General features: G+C 42.4%; 1 protein-coding gene across 3 annotated transcripts; it reads left to right on the top strand.

The window, feature by feature from the left end:
• Positions 1 to 611: 611 nt before the first annotated feature.
• LOC141127409 (inhibin beta C chain-like) lies at positions 612 to 19,109 on the top strand. Of its 3 annotated transcripts, XM_073613805.1 has the most exons (4): positions 622 to 759; positions 14,199 to 14,314; positions 14,448 to 14,795; positions 18,219 to 19,109. In XM_073613805.1, the coding sequence occupies exons 3-4, from the start codon at positions 14,456 to 14,458 to the stop codon at positions 18,956 to 18,958; spliced, it is 1,080 nt and encodes a 359-aa protein (XP_073469906.1). In that variant the 5' UTR covers positions 622 to 759; positions 14,199 to 14,314; positions 14,448 to 14,455; the 3' UTR covers positions 18,959 to 19,109. The 3 variants fall into 3 exon arrangements, with proteins under 3 accessions (XP_073469905.1, XP_073469906.1, XP_073469907.1); XM_073613804.1 differs by lacking the exon at positions 14,199 to 14,314 and having other exon boundaries at positions 612 to 759; XM_073613806.1 differs by lacking the exon at positions 14,199 to 14,314 and having other exon boundaries at positions 669 to 788.
• Positions 19,110 to 19,264: the final 155 nt, after the last annotated feature.

Below are 19,264 nucleotides of genomic sequence, written 5' to 3'. Positions count from 1 at the left end.
AGAAAAAATGTGCTTTTTAAAAAAAAAATTGGGGATATTTATTATAGCAAAAAGTACAAAATATTGTGTTTTTTTCAAAATTGTCGCTCTTTGTTTATAGCGCAAAAAATAAAAACCGCAGAGGCGATCAAATGCCACAAAAAGAAAGCTCTATTTGTGGGGAAAAAAGGACGTAAATTTTGTTTGGGTACAACATCGCACGCAGTTAGTGCAACTCACATTTGGATGTCCTCTTTCCTCTCTCTGGAACAGAAAAGAGTTCAACAAGGGGAGATGACATCACTTCCCCTGTCTGTGTTTACACTTACACAGGCATAGGAGGATTTCATTCGTGAGGACCGATCAGCAAATCATTGGCCTGAGCCTGGAGACTGATCGGTTCTGAAATTAATCCAAACACTGCGGCCGCTGTAACATAATGTTGCTTCGCCCACCCGTGCCATTTTGCAGTAAAACTGGTTGGGAAGTGGTTAAATACAGTACAACTGTTACACTGACAAACAATAGACAGAAGGCAATGGAACAGTTGAAAGTATTAAAAGGGTTAACTGTGTTCATTTTTACTTTCCGAGTTCATAGAAGTGTGTACATTTGTTCTACAGCTTTTATTTATTTTTGGTTTTATTTGATGAAAAAAAAGAAAGATAAGAGAAACTTTGCACTTTTGGATTCTGATGCCTGCCAGTTTGAAAGAACACTGCTGTCTGAAAGGGAGAGGAGAAGAAGAGGACCTCTGCAGCAGATCATTAAAACAGAGTGGTGAATATTTCTAACCAGCTTTATTTTGTGTAGGATTTGATTTAATAATATATCACTTTTTTATACAAGGGTTAAATGGGCAGAGTTCTATTCTCAGTTAAGCAGTTCTCCACCACCATATATCTTATAAGAGCTATTAATTCCAAAGAAAACAAAATCTTTTGTTTGTTCAGACAGTGCTTTTGGATTAATCTATTGGTGTGCTTTAGAAATGTTATACAAATCCCATGAAAAATCATTTTTTGACCGAAATAAATATCTTTTTTTTTTTTTTTTGTGACTGGAATTGATATTTGTTTTAAGAGTCATTGACCAAAAAATGAAATGTATTTTTTAGTTCATGCTAGTAGGTTCACTCCGTCTTATAACCTTTGGGACTCTCATCTGTGTGCCTGAGTTCCTGGGTCTGTACACCTACTGTGACCATTATGAAGGATTTCCACTTGTTGATTATTGTATACTAGGGAGATTGTAGGAGGAGGAGCTGGAAAAACAAAGGTGAACAGGAACGCTCAATACTCAGGTGGATTATTATTATTATTATTATACAGGATTTATATAGCGCCAACAGTTTGTAACATGAAGGCAGACAGTACACTTACAATGCAAATCAATACAGGAGGGATCAGACCCTGCTCATTAGAGCTTATAATCTAGAAGGGAGGGTCAAGTAGAAACAAAAGGTAATAACTGTGGGGGAGATAATAACGTAGAAGAATGCCAGAAAACAGTGCTAGAAAATCTTGATGTTAAAATATCTTTTGTGGACATTCTAAATAACCATCAAATATATTTGAGAAACAGTGGGGCTGATTTAGCCCACCAGGCTCCACTTATAACTAAAATATCACTTTTGGTTTGACAAAAGCTTTAGCCCTGTTTCACACTTGTGCGGTGCGAATTGAAGCTCAGGTTTCACTGGGGAGATAACAATCTCCTGTTCAACGGATTCATTGCGTTTTTGCTCAGTATCAGAGAGCAGGGAGAGGGGGAGGGAGGGGGAGGGAGGGGGGGGGGGGGAGAGAGGGAGGTGTAGTGAGGAGAAAGAGAAAATCCTTGTTCAGATCGCAATGCATCTGCGAATCAGATGCGTTCCCATAGGAGATAATAGGCTTGTAGTTCGCACCGCAATGCCCAAAAAACGCACACGTTTTTTGTGCAATGCGCAGTGCGAATGCAACGCACATATGTGAACCAGATACATTCATATGAATGTATTTTAAAATGTCCTGCGAATTAGATGCGGTGTAAGCCGCATCTAATTCGCATAGGTGTGAACCCGGGCTTAAACCTGGTTGTTTTACTGTATGTTTCACTTTATTACATATATGGAATGGTAAAGGAAAAATGAATAAGAAAATAGCACAAATTATAATTAGGCTTGGTGATTTGTGCAGTTATATTACAGCTTCCTTAGTAGGGGCGATTAAAGTGACTTTTGCAATAATGATAAAATTACGGATTATGTCATAGGTGAAATCTCACCATAATTTTAACTCTCTGTTTTGCTCAATTAAGTGCTATGTGAAATTTTCTTGAAAAAAAATCAACTTTTTAAAATTTTTTATTTAGAGGGTGTTGATTTATGTATTTATTTTTTTTGTGGGGATGTATGTAGAGTAGAATAAAGAATTAGAGCAAAACGGGACTTTAAAAGTGCCAAAAACAATGACTTTACATCATATATAAAATTGAATAAAACAGCATATTTTTATGACATATCAAGTTTAAAATCATACAAATTGCTATGCGGGTTCTGAGCAACAGTGCAGCAGCTTCACAGACATCCCAACCTGCAAAAACTCATTTCAGGGAGGTGGCAAACTCATTTCAGGGAGGTGACACTTCGCGTGCCGCCCCCCCAACTAAATGCAGCCTATCATTGTCCATACGTGCCACCTCATCATTGCCTACCAGTGTAGCCCATCAATGTCCATCAGTGCAGCCTATCAGTAACCATTAATGTCCATTCGTGCCACCTCATCAGTGCCCACCAGTGCAGCCCATCAGTGTCCATCAGTGCAGCCTATCAGTGTCAATCAGTGTCCTTCAGTGCCACCTCATCAGTGCCCACCAGTGCAGCCTATCGGTGTCCATCAGTGCAGCCTATCAGTGTCCATCAGTGCCCACCAGTGCAGCCCATCAGTGCTACCTCATCTGTGCCCACCAGTGTAGCCCATCAGTGTCCATCAGTGCAGCCTATCAGTGTCAATCAGTGTCCTTCAGTGCCACCTCATCAGTGCCCACCAGTGCAGCCTATCAGTGTCCATCAGTGCAGCCTATCAGTGCCCATCAGTCCCACCTTATCAGTGCCCACCAGTCCAGTGCATCAGTGTCCATCGGTGCAGCCTATCAGTGTCAAATAGTGTCCTTCGGTGCCCCCTCATCAGTGCCCACTAGTGCAGCCTATCAGTGTCCACCAGTGCAGCCTATCAGTGTCTATCAGTGCCCACCAGTGCAGCCCATCAGTGTCTATCAGTGCCATCTCATCAGTGCCCACTAGTGCAGCCCATCAGTGTCCATCAGTACAGCCCATCAGTGCCTACCAGTGCAGCCCATCAGTGTCCTTCAGTGCCACCTCATCAGTGCCTACTAGTGCAGCCCATCAGTGTCCATCAGTACAGCCCATCAGTGCCTACCAGTGCAGCCCATCATTGTCCTTCAGTGCCACCTCATCAGTGCCTACTAGTGCAGCCCATCAGTGTCCTTCAGTGCCACCTCATCAGTGTCCACCAGCACAGCCTCAGTGTCCACCAGCGGAGTGCTCCCAGCTCTATCCCGCCCCCTCCTTTGGCCACATACAGAAGACAGAGCAGCCTGAGCGGCCACTGTGGCCATACTCAATTCGTCTGCTCGGGCTGCTCTGTCTTCTGTCTGTGGCTGAGTGACAGGCCCAGCCGGGAGATCGCCCGACGCTCGCGGGGGTCTGGAAGCCAGATGTGGGAGACTCCCGCGACACGCGGGAGACTTGGGACGTCTGGCTTCAGCTCTACATGTTTCACCATATAGGCTTCTTCAGGATTCTTATGAATGCTGCATATTGTTAGTACTATAAATAGAAGTACTAACAAGTCTTAAACAAATGACAGTGACATACATACATGTGTCAGATATCATATCAAAATCATGACGTATTTCATTAAAGTGAAGCTTCAGTCATTTTTTCATCTTTCCATCTATTAAATCCTCTGCCCTTGTTGTTTTAACTTTGGATAGTAAAACATTTTTTTTCTGCCAGTAAACACCTTATACAGGCCACTTCCTATTTCTTGTCTGGTAAAAAGCCTAGCCTTACGACATCATGGACAGCTCTCTCTCTCACTCTCCTGAGTGTTTTCCAAGAAGGAAGGGGGGGATGAGTCATAAGAGGGCCAATGAGAGCTTCAGAGCTAGAGGTGTGCCTCTGTGTGTCTGTGTAAATCCAGGAAGTGAACAGCAGCAGCCCACAGTTAAAAAGGTTGCAGCCAGACTCAGTGGAGAGAGATTTCTGCAGCATATTTGGCAAGTACAGAAACACAGTATATATAAAATAACATGCAAAGTGGTTGGAGGGAAGCTTCAGAATGGCAAAGATGTTTTTATTACAAATTATGTGAGCAGACTGCAGTTCCTCTTTAAGTGCACCAACAACTTATATACACTTTTAATTTGGAGAGCTGGACCTGCGTCAGGCTGCCAAAGATGAAGGACCAAACCCCTGAGGTATTCGTAACCATAGGAGGGACATAAACTCTGTTCCTATAATACATAAATGTAACCACATTTGCATATTGTATATACCCACATTGGTAATCCCAATGAGGAAAAACAAGGCTGTTAATTATCTTAATTGGGCTTGAGTATGTTTGTCACTTGTAGTTCCCTGGGGGATTATGTCAGATTCCAAACTGGGTACCAAGAGGAAAATTAGAAGCAAAGAGGCCGATCATAAGGAGGAGAAGGGGAAGGCCACCGCACCAATATTGGTCCCAATAGAGGTCAGTACGTATCCATAGAAAGTGGGTTTGGACAATGTAAATACACCCCAATTATCATTCATAATAGTAACATTTATAGTCATACTGATTCCCCTCTTACTCGAATCAAGCTGGAGCGCCACACACAACCCTGCTGTGATAGGACCAATCCTACTCCCTAAAACAAGCAAAAGACAAAATTGTCCCAACACAAGCCTCAACATAACCTTATCGATTCACTAGGAGATAAGGCAGAAAGCGATCTTCAATTCCCCATGGGGCAACATTAGTACAATGTCCCCACCAGATGTATTCACCTCGTTGGAAGTCTCACCTGACTCACTCTCTCTCTGGTTACCCACAAGAGTGGGGACAGGGTCCCTTCATATGTGCAGCCGCAGTCGACAATGGCGGCAGATACAACTTCTGTGGCTGTATTCTAAAGGCCCAGCAGATTGCTCTGCCAAATGGACATCCATGCGAACCCCACTTCCTGGCTAACTGTCAATCCATAGGTATAGTAAATATTGTGATTGTGGGGCTTTCTATATAGGGAAAGCAAAAAGACCTTTTTTGCATCTAATTTGTGACCATGTGTCCTTGGTCTCCAAGAAAAAAATGGAGACCCCCCCCATAAACCCATGGGTTTATATCACTGATTTGATTTGTCTAAGATGCATTTTTTTTGTGCTTGAATATATATCACAACATGAGAGGGGAGGTGATCTTGATAGAGTGTTGTTACAGTGAGAAACTCGCTGGATCCACAACCTGTGGGCCACTAAACACCCCGGCTTAAATGAAGCTCTCAGCTTCAAACCCTTTCTGTAAACACCATCATATATCTGTTGAGTTATAATTTGCCCTTTCATACCATCAACTACTTACCTTGTGATGACCGGGTTTAATTAACTATAATATAAAATTTGTCACTGCTTTTTCTATAAGATATTTTTTATTTTGTTTTCTTACCGACATGTAATTTATAAATCAATGTGTATTATTTTGGAAATTATTTTGGTGTGACGGCCCTTTAACTTGAGATGCTCCTAGTGTATTTTGCAATTACAACCCCAAGTCCCTTTCCCATTCGCTAATGTAAATAGGCTTAGTACCAGAGGTAGCTGAACCTAGTAGCTGGTATAATTCAGAGACCATATGGGGAATAGGTTCATCAGCAATGAAAGGCGTTCGAATGGTGTTAGTGTAGCATTGTAGCATCCCTGTGTAGCAAAAAAATGACGGAGTTGTCACCAAAGTCTATGGGGAAACTACCGTGGTGGGCCCTGAAAGGCCTCAAATGAAGGAAGCCTACCGTTCTCCAGGAATTTATCACAACTGACATTGGTATCATCAACCCATTTTCAAAAGAAGGCAATCTGCTCCCCCGGGGGAACCAGCTAAAAAACCCCAAGCGGGGCCAGGGCAGACAAAGGGGGGGGGCAAAAGAATGTAAATTATTAACCCAATCCCAGACTCTAAGAGCCTGGGTCCTCAATGGAGAAGTAGCAGCAGACAACCCCCTGTGATCCCCCGGCAGCCACGGGGCATATGCCAGGTTCATGCCTGCTAAACACTTTTCCAAGGGAACCCATAGCCTAGACCAGGTGTGAAACCGCCAGTTTAGAATTCGCTGGAGAACGATGGCTCTATACCACCTAATACCGGGTATACCTAAACCTCCTGTCTTTTTTAAGCGCCTCGGCACTCTCATGGCTTTTCGAGGTCTCCATGCACCCCCACACAAATTCGGTTAGCATATTTGTGATTGTTGAAAAAAGGTGCTGGGTAAGGGCACAGGTAACATCTGTAAATAGCAAAAAACATGGTGCAGTGCATGAAAAATATTAAATTCTAAGAACAATTCATTCAAAGTTCAATAAAAAGGTCCGAAACAGAAAAAAGGAGAGGACTAAGGGTCCCAGCAAACACCAAGAGACTTCCACGTGGCAGGCACAGATCAGGAAACAATGGTGACAGACCCTTCACCTTCAGAGCACTCGCTTCGCTCACTTCTATTAATAGATCACTGAGTTAACAGATGGTCAAATGCACGGGTCCCAAGAATGGGGTATGTCATCCAGAAAGAGCTAGGAACTTCACTCGATTTCCCCAGGACATGAATAGGCTGAAACAAGAAAGGATCTAAGTGCTCACTGTTTGGCTAATAAAAACCCCTTTATTGTATAAAAGGGTTACTCACAAACATGCTCATAAGAAACGCATTACAGGATACAATCCAGCAGGTTGGCAGCGGGTGACGTCAGTGCGTGGCTCCTCCACCGCACACATTACGTTCAGAGAACTTGTCCGCCCCGCGGACAAGGTTCTCTGAATGTAACGTGTACGGGGGAGGAGCCACACGCTGACGTCACCTGCTGCCGACCTGCATCTCACACACTGCTGGATTGTATCCTGTAATACGTTCCTTATAAGGATGTTTGTGAGTAACCCTTTTAATACAATAAAGGCGTTTTTATTAGCCAAACAGTGAGCACTTAGATCCTTTCTTGTTTCACCCTATTCATGACCTGGGAAAAAATCTCAGATTTAGAGTAGTTAATATTAAAGTTAAAGAGTGCTCCAAACCTTTGGAGTTCCTTCATTAAGTTTGGCAACGAGACCAGGGGCTCCGTGAGGTGGAATAACACATCATCAGCATAAGCCGACAATTTATGCTCCGTATTCCCGACCGTCAACCCCTAATATCTGGGTTATCCCGGATCGATCGCAGCAATGATTCTAGGATAGGAGAAAAAAAGAGGGTGAACGGGGGCACCCGTGTCTATGCGGTGAAAGGCCCTTTCCGCATCCGTAGATAAAATAAGGAATAGGGCTCCGGGCGGGTGCGAGCCCAATGGATAAGGTAAATAGCCCTAAGGGAATTGTCCCGTGTTTCGCGACCTTCAATAAATCCCATTTGGTCAGGGTGTACAATGTCAGGTATTAGGTGTTTAATGCGGTTTGCCAAGATCTTTGCCAGAATTTTTACATCTATGTTCAATAGGGAGATTGGGCGGTAATTCTGCGCTAAAGTGGGATCCTTACTTTCCTTCAGGAGTACCGTGATGTGAGCTAACAATGCTTCAGGGGGGATCTTGTGCCCCTTACCTATTGCATTAAAATAACTACACATAGGGCCGAGTAATAAGGGAAGGAAAGTGATATTATAAGCCTTAGTATACACGTCCGGGCTGGAACTCTTCCCACTGGGCAGGGACTTCACCGTCGCTTCGAATTTGGAGGGTATGATGGGGGATTCCAGAGTCGTCCGTTGTTCCTCAGACAGGGGTGGGAGGCCAGAGGTAATCAAGTATTCCTGAATACCAGACAATCTAGCGGCTCATGCCTCAGGCGTAAAGCTCACATAACAATCAGCGAGGCAATTTTAGAGGAAGGAGAGACAGCCACTCCAGAAGGAGATTGAAGTTTATGTACATATGTCTGAGCCCTGCGTTTCCGGATGGCCCTGTCGAGCATCCTGTCACACTTATAACCATGCTCATAATATGTATGAGAAAGGTAACAAAGCTGTCTGCTAACTTTATGGTCTAGCAAACCCAAAAATAGTTCTCTGAGTTCCTGTAACCTCCGTAATGCCTCTGGTTCTCTATGATGCTTATTAAGGGCAAATATTTTTACATAAGAACAGGTATTCTGGAGTCACATGTCACGTCCACTGAGTGGGGTGGGGGCAATTTCAAAGAATCTATCCAGGACCTTATTAGCCTCATTATTTCTCAGACAATGGAAAAACGAAAAGGAAAACAAAAATGAAACCCACAGTGCACAAATATCTAGAAGTAAATATGTCCTTCAAAGCCCATTGCACGCTTAAAAACCAGTAAAAAGCACATATTCAGTAAGGCTACTTTCACACTGAGATGCTTTACAAGTGCTAGAGAGCTAAAAATAGCACCTGTGTAGCGCCTGTAAAGAGCCTCTCCTGTGTCTCCAGTGTGAGAGCCTGAGGGCTTTCACACTGGAGCGGTGCGCTTGCAGGACGGTCAAAAAAGTCCTGCAAGCTGCATCTTTGCAGAGCTTTAGGAGCGGTGTATTCACCGCTTCCCATTGAAAACAATGGGGCGCTGCCGCAAACCTGCCGGCAAAGCGCCGCTGCTGTGGCGCTTTGTGGGTGGTTGTAACTGTTTTTTGGCCGCTAGCTGGGGTTAAACCCCCCCTGTTAGCGGCCGAATAGCATTGCTACAACAACGGTAAAGCGGCGCTAAATATAGCGCCGCTTTACCGCCGACGCCCACAATGCCCCAGTCTGAAAGTAAATGTAAATGTGAAAAGGAACCTAGAGCTCCACCTGCTGGCTGTCTGCATATAAACCTAACTAAAACAAAAATTAAAATACATAAATAAAATGGTATTGTTTAGGAAGGGGGAGCGCATGCTCTTCCCCCTCTTTTCTAGCCTGCCAGGCTGCATGTATGGATAAGGGTCTGATATGGATTTTTGTTGGATCTATCATTTTTTTTCTCGATTTGTGCATCGGGTTCCCCCTGAAATTAAAATTGCTCATGCCATTTTTTTTGCATGGTATTTCCCTTAAAAGTTATACCAGACATGAAGGGCCTGCACGAGGAGATAGTCTATCCCGGAATTCTCCATGGCTTGGATGTCTTCTGATAATCCCGGTGCCTCTAGCTGACTGCAAGGTGCAGCAGTCCCAGTACTTTGAGCCGTGAGCAGGAACAGAACCAACAAGATGGACTCAGATCTCAGCCTTCCCTCTTTTTATAGCACAAGTGGGCAGGCTAGGACCAAAAAGACAGAGAAATGAGCTTACAACACTTAAACCTTTCCCCCAGCCTGGGCCAGCTGTTAGCTCCCTAAGATCAAACTATGCTTGAGATCTTTGAATTGCAACGCTGGGATACATTCTCTTATGTACCCTATCTCTGTTTATAGATCTGCACACTCATAAATCCTTTTAAGGGCTAATATGTTTCTGCAACAACTGATTAATAGCTAGCTCTTTAAGGCTACATTCACACCAGCGAGTTAAGGCGGTCTGAATTGTAGAGGCAGTAATCTCCTGTGCAGCTCTGAACAGGTAGGTGCGGCTGCCAACCCCATTCACTATAATAACAGGTTGCTGGCAACTGCAGCTATTCGCAACTCTCTGCACAGCCAGTGATTACCTGTGGTGATCACTTCTGGATGCACTTGCTTTAGGTCTTTTCTTAGGCTAGCCATGCATGTTATTATTTCTCTTGTTCAGCATGGAAATCGATAGATTCCCCCATCAACATAAATGTGAATGGAGGAATCTCTCCTGCTGTCTATTGTAATCTGACAGCTTCTGCTCCTACAGCTATCAAATTATCCAAACAGTGACTAAATCTGAACGGCTTCAGTCACTGTTTGGCTGAGAATTTTCCTCCTGTAACTTCAGTTTTCAGATCAAACTTTGTTGAGACAGGAGGTGCCAATGCGGCCACCAAATGCTACATTTTTGGCCCATTCAGCAGGAACCATCAACATTCAAGCCATGTACAGCCAGCATTAGTTAAATGTACAGTATATAACATAAATATATTGATTTTATCGGTAACATCTACAGTCGGTGTTTGGTAGCCCTCTGTGATACAGGTCTGATACGCTATATTAAAAGCAATTTCCCCCTGTTGTACTCAAGGCCCTCTCTGACATGAAGTGTTCAACATGGCAGGCTAGTGCCTCAAGTGCATATTTGGCCATTTAGTAGATACAAATTTAAAGAAAGGTAATTAAACAAATCAAAAATGAAAAAAATAAGTAAATCTGTAAATACTGTTTTAGAAAAAAAAAATGACAGGTGGAAAAATGTTAATGTGGGACATTCCTAGGCCATGAACTAGAGGAAGGGGGCTGTTTTTGCCAACTAGTATGAAATCAGTCGAACTGGCAAGCTGGCATTATAGGTACTGGGAGTTTTAGGACACTTTTTTTCTGGTCAGGCAAAAACTTGGCATGGGAAAGGTTGTTACAGAAGGTGGGGGGTGAGTGTTGGCTGCTTTGAGTTTCAAGGCTTCAGTGTGAAAAAGGTGGATAACCTAAGATTGTAGGCAGCAGGTACTAACAAACTCCAAACATGTTTTTTCTTTATTAATAAAGAATACAACACACAACTTTTTTTTTAGCTAAAATAGGCCACGGCCTTGTTTATTGGTTTCAATAACTTCACATTAAAACTGACAACTTTAAATCATTTAACCAGCAGAATTATAACAATAACATTAACATAGCTCAGCCACTGAGACTCAAGCCATCATAACTTTGAGCGATTGGGGGTGGGGAGGGGGAGCTTTTCCAAAAACCCTCTCTGGAGACTGGCAAAAAATCCCCTCAGATAGCTCCTTATATAGGCCCTGGTGACCTTCTGTAAGGTTGTCCAAGGTCAGCTAACCTCTGCTGACCTATCCTGGCTGACCTTTTCAAAGCCACCAGAAGGCCACTCAGGGACAGACCCCAGCTGACCTATCAGGTTCCCCCAATAGAAACAAGCCCAGGGGGAACTTGAAAATGCCACTGCCACAATCCCATGAGGGAAAGAGGGCCCTAAAATGGGCTACCCTCTTTTTCCCTCTCAAGGGATGTATGTGTATGCTTAATTTTTGCTGCTGCCTGCCCCTCTCCTCTTGTTCCTGGAGAAAGACTCACAGGAAAAGGCAAAAGGGGACTTAAATGAGTCTGACACTAAAATGTAAGCCCCACATATTCCAATTAAGGCCCCCTTCCCAGCTGTCATTATTTTTACCCAGTTTTCATTGCCATCCCTAATCATGTTTGCTTGACTTAATAACATAACATAAATGTAAAGTAAATCAGTAAAAAAACTGTAACACATCAAAAAAAAAAAAGATGTCCCAGGCCACAAACTGTAGGAAGGGGATTTCACCAGTTCTTCACCATGTATGATTCCGTGTTCTCTATTCTCCCCATATAACCTCAAAATCTATGTATAACTCTATTTTTAGGTTTGCTGTAATTTTGTTTACTTTAATGTTCATTATTTGGGGAAAGTTGGGCAGCCTATGGCCAAAATAATGTTGATTTTTGCTGCTTTCCGTCCTTTGACCATAGAATTCTTCTCAGCCAATGGCTGAGAGCCCTGACTGTAGTGTTCTGGCGGGGGGATGTGTGTCAGAAGACAATAGTACAACAGGGGAGATTGCTGCACTAACATCGGATTGTAAGTACAGCAGCTCCGACCTGAGCAGTTTTTTTTTTTTTCGTTCCACCCGCTGGTAGTAGTGTATACAAGGCTTAAGAGAGGAAGACATGGGGGTGGTTATAATATAGCTGTTTTAGCAATTCCAGATGATGTTGATGCCTTCTGGAGCTGCACCGATTAGCCACTGTATAACATAAAACCTGCCTCATCTCTCCTCCTTATATTACAGCCTATTCAAATTGCTTACATACATACAGTCCAGCCGCTGTACAATATTTGTGGCTATTGCACCTTGAAAAATACACTCTAATGTTTATTTCAGGATACAATCTGCCTTATCTCCGAGCCCTCTCATATTGAAGCTTAACCAATCTACCTAAACATACTCTACAGCCACTGAACAATATTTGTGGCCTTTGTCTCACAGATAATACTCTTTTTTTTTTTTTTTTTTGCAAGATAAAACCTTCTTTGTCTCTTTTTATTTTTCGCCTGTTTAAGTGATGTGTACTGTCCTGATGATAGGAATAGGAGGGGGTTTGGGTTGTGGTTTTGAAGTGTTTTTGTGTACTCTGTTTTGACATTTTATTAAATGTTTAAGACAATGCAGCGTGGTACTGTGAGAAAAGAAAAGATGTTCACAAACAGTGTTAACAAACTGTTGTGCTGCTGGACAATTTGTATTACTTTGAGGACGTTAGCGTTATTTTTATAAGAGTACATTTTCTTTAGCTTTAAGATCTGCTGAAACTGCTATTTCCACTGGTCAGACCTGGCCTATTACTGCTTTTTTTCCAAGATGAAATTATTTAGATTGGGTAGCTGCTAAAGTATTTAACCACTTGCCGCCCGCCATATAGCAATATGACGTCGGCAAAGTGGTTGTGATACCCTGACCGAACGTCATATGACCTCGCAAGGATATCAAGCCTCTGCGCGCCCCCGGGGGCACACATCGCGGCGATCGTTGTTGCGGTGTGTGTCAGTCTGACACATCGCAACTCCGACCTAGGTAAAGAGTCTCTGACAGAGACTCTTTACTACGTGATCAGCTGTGTCCAATCACAGCTGATCACGTTGTAAAGAGGAAGAGCCGTTGATCGGCTTTTCCTCACTCGCGTTTGACAGTAGAGCGAGTAGAGGAGAGCCAATCGGCTGCTCTCCTGACAGGGGGGGTCTGTGCTGATTGTATATCAGCGCAGCCCCCCTCAGATGCCCGCCCAGGACCACCAGGATGCCGCCACTACCACCAGGGATGGCCACCACACTGGACCACCAGGTATGCCACCCTAGACCACCAGGGAAATGCCAATCAGTGTCAAAGTAAAAAGGCCTGCCAGTGCCAGTGCCACCAATGATGCCTATCAGTTAAATCTATCAGTGCCAGCCATCAGTGCCCATCATGCCACCTTTCAGTACCCATCAGTGCCGCCTATGAGTGCTCATCAGTGCCCAGCAGTGAAGTCTATCAGTGCCACCCATAAGTACCCATCAGTCCATCCTTTCAGTGCCCATCAGTGCCACCTATGAGTGCCCAGCAGTGCCGTCTATCAGTGCCACCCATAAGTACCCATCGGTCCATCCTTTCAGTGCCCATCAGTGTCTCCTATCAGTGCCCACCAGTGCCACCTATGAGTGCCCATCAGTGCCACATATCAATGCCCATCAGTGCCGCATATCAGTGCCACCTATCGGTGCCCATCAGTGCGCCTATCAGTGCCCATCAGTGTCGCCTATCAGTGCCCATCAGTGCCACTTTATCGGTGCCGCCTCATTGGTGCTGCCTCATCGGTGCCCATCAGTGCAGCTTATCAGTGCCCCTTAGTGAAGGAGAAAACTTACTTATTTACAAAATTTTATAACAAAAACAAAGAAAAACGTTTTTTTATTTTAAATTTTCGGTCTTTTTTTATCCGTTTAGCAAAAATAAAAACCACAGAGGTGATCAAATACCACCAAAAGAAAACTCTATTTGTGGGAACAAAATGATAAAAATTTTGTTCGGGTACAGTGTAGCATGACTGCGCAATTGTCATTTAAAAAGTGACAGCGCTGAAAGCTGAAAATGTGGTTAAGCATAGCTAAATGTAAAAGTAAAAAAAAACAAATATAGATCCAATATATGTCATACCACAACATGGTGTCACTGACACTGTCTGTAAACATTGTACTGTTCTGTAACACCACATAAAACGTAAAGACGTCTCCCAAGCATGCAAATTAAAGGATTGCTGTTTCTTTAATATTACTTCCGAAGTTGCATAAAAGGACCCTCTCTCCACTTTACGGTATTTAATTTTTTTTTTTTTTTTTTTTAGGTAATTATCCACCATGCCTTTTTGACAATGGCTTACCTATTAGTCCTACAAATTGCCAGAATTTAGAATTGAGATTCCTTCCAACAGACTTCCATGGGGTTTGCAGCCAAGTTCGGGTACTTGTTCTTCTTCCACAGATCTCAAGCCGGATTCGATTAACCCTCTGCAAATCAAACCAAGCAGATTCACTCATCCTTCATTTGTATTAATTTACCTGTATTCTGTTTGGCTTTTTTTTCTTCCCTGCAGATAACATCATGACAGTTGGAATTATTTTGCCTCTCTTGCTGGTCGCTTTGCAGGCATCACTGACAGAACTGTCCTGCTCATCATGCAGAGTATTCACCCAGACCATAGAAAAGGCTGAGAAAGAAATACTCCTGGAAATAGCCAAACAGAACATTCTGAAAAAACTTCACTTGCATCATCCGCCAAACATCTCAAACACAATCTCCAAGGATAATCTGGAACTGGCTCTGCAGCAGCTGGGAATAAACTCAGATAAAGACCTGTCAACAGATTTGCATGCAGAAAATGATGTGGAAGACAAAGAAGACCATGATCAAAGTTATGAAGTTATCAGCTTTGCTGGAATAGGTATGTTTTATTGAAGTGGTATACAATATCTCATACCAACTAATCAGCTTTTAACTCTCATCGGTTTTGGAGCTTTCAGAATAAAAGAAAGATGTCTATGTGTTGATTTTGTCTTCTGCATTTTGAACATGCCCATACAATTGGGCTCTGCCCATTTAAATAAGGCCCACATCACACTAGCGCTCCTGTAACTAGTGAAAACTCCCCAGAGGCAAGATTACAAAAACTACACAAATAATACTAGCCTATTTGCATGTTATACTCCCTTACTGACTGGCTGATTAGGGCATGTGAGCAAATTGCTTTGACATCTGTTTGATATGCTTCTGAGATCATGTACACTTTGTTGCAGGTGCAGTTGACCTGCATTTTACCTGCTTCAGCTGCTTCTGGATTTCAAAAGACTTGCGGGAGAGATGCAGTTCTAAAGTGCACAAAAGCCCACACTGTTCCATTGCACATGTATAAAATAATAGGACTTTAAAGTGACTTACAGTGGGAACAGAAAGTATTCAGACCCCCTTAAATTTTTCACTCTTTGTTATATTGCAGTCATTTTCTAAAATCATTTAAGTTAATTTTTTTCCCTCATTAATGTACACACAGCACCCCATACTGACAGAAAAACACAGAATTGTTGACATTTTTGCAGATTTATTAAAATAGAAAAACTGAAATATCACATGGTCCTAAGTATTCAGGCCCTTTGCTTAGTGTTTAGTAGAAGCACCCTTTTGATCTAATACAGCCATGAGTCTTTTTGGGTAAGATGCAACAAGTTTTTCACACCTGGATTTGGGGATCCTCGGCTATTCCTCCTTGCAGATCCTCTCTAGTTCTGTCAGGTTGGATGGTAAACATTGGTGGACAGCCATTTTTAGGTCTCTCCAGAGATGCTCAATTGGGTTTAAGTCAGGGCTCTGGCTGGGCCATTCAAGAACAGTCACGGAGTTGTTGTTGCAGTCTGAGGTCCTGAGCACTCTGGAGATCTGCTCCTTTATATATTGAATTTAGGATTGGCAATCTCCGGCCCTCCTTTTGGTGGATCTTTATAGTTATCTAATGAGCACTCTGGAGAAGGTTTTCGTCCAGGATATCCCTGTACTTGACCGCATTCATCTTTCCCTCGATTGCAACCAGTCGTTCTGTCCCTGCAGCTGAAAAACACGCCCACAGCATGATGCTGCCACCACCATGCTTCACTGTTGGGACTGTATTGGACAGGTGATGAGCAGTGCCTGGTTTTCTCCACACATACTGCTTAGAATTAAGGCCAAAAAGTTCTATCTTGGTCTCATCAGACCAGAGAATCTTATTTCTCACTATCTTGAAGTCCTTCTGGTGTTTTTTAGCAAACTCCATGCGGGCTTTCATGTGTCTTGCACTGAGGAGAGACTTCCGTCGTGCCACTCTGCCATAAAGCCCCGACTGGTGGAGGGCTGCATTGATGGTTGACTTTCTACAACTTTCTCCCCTGCATCTCTGGAGCTCAGCCACAGTGATCTTTGGTTTCTTCTTTACCTCTCTCACCAAGGCTCTTCTCCCCCGATAGCTCAGTTTGGTTGGACGGCCAGTTCTAGGAAGGGTTCTGGTTGTCCCAAACGTCTTCCATTTAAGGATTATGGAGGCCACTGTGCTCCTAGGAACCTTAAGTGCAGCAGAAATGTTTTTGTAACCTTGGCCAGATCTGTGCCTTGCCACAATTCTGTCTCTGAGCTCTTCAGGCAGTTCCTTTGACCTCATAATTCTCATTTGCTCTGACATGCACTGTGAGCTGTAAGGTCTTATATAGACAGGTGTGTAGCTTTCTACAGCTAATCAAGTCCAATCAGTATAATAAAACACAGCTGGACTCAAATGAAGGTGTAGAACCATCTTAAGGATGATCAGAAGAAATGGACAGCACCTGAGTTAAATATATGAGTGTCACAGCAAAGGGTCTGAATACTTAGGACCATGTGATATTTCAGTTTTTCTTTTTTAATAAATCTGCAAAAATGTCAACAATTCTGTGTTTTTCTGTCAACATGGGATGCTGTGTGTACATTAATGAGGAAAAAAATGAAATTAAATTATTTTAGCAAATGGCTGCAATATAACAAAGAGTGACAAATTTAAGGGGGTCTGAATACTTTCCGTCCCCACTGTATATTTTTCTATTTATTTGTTTTACTTCACTACCATCTGTGGTACATGAGAAAGAAATTGGCCACTTCCATTACAGCCTAATGTATATAAGATGTGTTGGTAGCCTGACAACCAACTTTCACCTTTCCCCACTCCACCAAATTAGGGTGCCCTTCTGGCCAGAAAGGTCAGTGAGAGTTTGATCACAACTTGTGGCCAGCTATGTCTGCTTGACTATTTTTGTTAGACTCTGTGTGAGTTGTGTACAACGTATTATGAAGAATAACATAACCATGTGCTTTATGATTGAAGCTGAATTCTAGGTAGGTACACAAAAATAAAATCCTAATCTGGTTTTAAATTATAATTTATATTATATATATTATATATATATTTTTATATATATTTTACATAAAACTGACATAAGTGGTTAAATTAGTCTTGAAATTAACTCAGACCAACACAATGCTATCACTTTAATACAATGAGATTGCTTACAAGACAGAGCAGAAGGATGACCTCATATGTGTATAGTGTCCCTTCATGATTTATTATGTAGGCTGGATCAGATTATTAACAAAACTATATTGCTTAAAATGATATTAAATGTTATTTTTTTAAATAATAACAAACATGTTATTCTTACCTGTTCTGTGGATCCTGGCCTTTTTCCCTTGCCGAGTGTCCCCAGAGCAAGCTGCTTGCTCTGGGGGCACTCATGCATGCTCGCTCCAGAGTCCATAAAACACACAGAGTGTGGCTCAGTGCCGCCCCTGCTCCCTCCTTACTGGCTGTGATTGATAGCAATGGGAGCCAATGGCTCCCACTGCTGAGTCTCAGCCAATGAGGAGGAAGAGACTCGGGAGAGCTGCTGCTCTCGTGCACATCGCTGGATCGGGATGCTGCACACAGAAGGTTTTTTATCTTCAGGCATAGAATGCCTGAAGGTATAAAACCTTCAGCCTTTACAACCACTTTAACTGCAGTGGAAAAAGTGTAGTCTATGACTGGCCTTGCTGTGAGTGATGGGTGTCTGAATCACAAAAACTGACTGAACAGAATTACACATCTTTTAATGAGTCAGACAGTTCAGATATATAGGTACCTGTATTTTAAATGAGTATTACCTGGTTTATTTAATTAAAGAAGATATAAAGATTTGTTCTGGAGTTGAAAGACCTTTATTTGGCCTTCGGACTTGGCATTTATTTGATCACTGTACCCCTCTGAGAATCCTAATGTCCTTTTTGAAAGGGAATAAAGTATTCAATTTATAATGGTTTTTGTTTTTTTTAGATAACTTCCAAGATGTTCCATGTGTTCTTCACTTTCGTCTCTCTGTTGACAAAGACAAACATGAGGAGATATATCAGGCATATTTGTGGCTCCATATGAAAGCGACATTTCACAATAAGATTACACTTTCAGTGACTAGTAAGCACCATCCAGATGACCCGTCAGTAGAAGGAGAAACAGTCAACATGAAAGTTTTCAAAGGAGGGTGGTTTAGGGTATACCTGCCCATGCTCACAGGTAAAGCTTTATCAGTGGGAGAAGAAAATATATACCTGGAACTGAAGTGTCAGGACTGCCAGACTCTATTTGTGATGGATAACATCATTCATAACCGTCGCCCATTCCTTGCCCTAAAAGTGCGCAATAAACAAGAGGAATCGCGAACTCGGAGACACGTGACTGAATGCACTGGTGACATAGATATTTGTTGTCGTAAAAGGTTTTATATTTCTTTTAAAGATATAGGCTGGAGTGACTGGATCATTAGCCCAAAGGGGTACATTATGAACCTTTGTGAAGGCAGGTGTCCTGTCCACCTAGGCAGAGCACCGGGGATTTCAGCATCTAGTCATACTGCTGTTTTCAGTCTCATAAAGGCAAACAACATTTATTCCAATCTCAGCCTCTGTTGTGTGCCGACAAAGCGAAGAAGTCTATCCATTCTTTACTATGATGTAAATAACACTATTGTCAAGGCAGACGTTCCTGATATGATAGTGGAGAGCTGTGGTTGTACCTAATAACTATCTCACTTCCCCAGTTTCTCATGAGAGCTTGTCATATACAATTTTAAAATAGCAAACTGCTTGCTAAATCTTTCTTTTCTCTGCTGGGTAGCCCAATTGCATTATTGTACTTAAATGGTAAATAAAAAGAAAAACAGTAGCTAAATATGGTTTTAATTTATGCCAGTAAAATGTATGTTGGTAAAGATGGACCCTTACAAAACAAGAATTAGTTATGTAAATTATTGTAACTAAAACATAATTGCATTATTTTTTTCTATACAAATACAGTTTTGTTCATACTTTGTTCATGACTTTTCT

Source organism: Aquarana catesbeiana, linkage group LG02 (assembly GCF_042186555.1).
Source record: "Aquarana catesbeiana isolate 2022-GZ linkage group LG02, ASM4218655v1, whole genome shotgun sequence".
Taxonomy (NCBI): domain Eukaryota; kingdom Metazoa; phylum Chordata; class Amphibia; order Anura; family Ranidae; genus Aquarana; species Aquarana catesbeiana.
This window is presented reverse-complemented; position numbering and strand designations above follow the sequence as displayed.

Coding starts and splice junctions, on each gene's coding strand:
- LOC141127409 (XM_073613804.1), top strand. CDS start 675: ATGCCTGCCAGTTTGAAAGAACACTGCTGTCTGAAAGGGAGAGGAGAA. Junction 760..14,447: donor CAGATCATTAAAACAGAGTG/GTGAATATTTCT, acceptor TCTTCCCTGCAG/ATAACATCATGACAGTTGGA. Junction 14,796..18,218: donor TATCAGCTTTGCTGGAATAG/GTATGTTTTATT, acceptor TGTTTTTTTTAG/ATAACTTCCAAGATGTTCCA.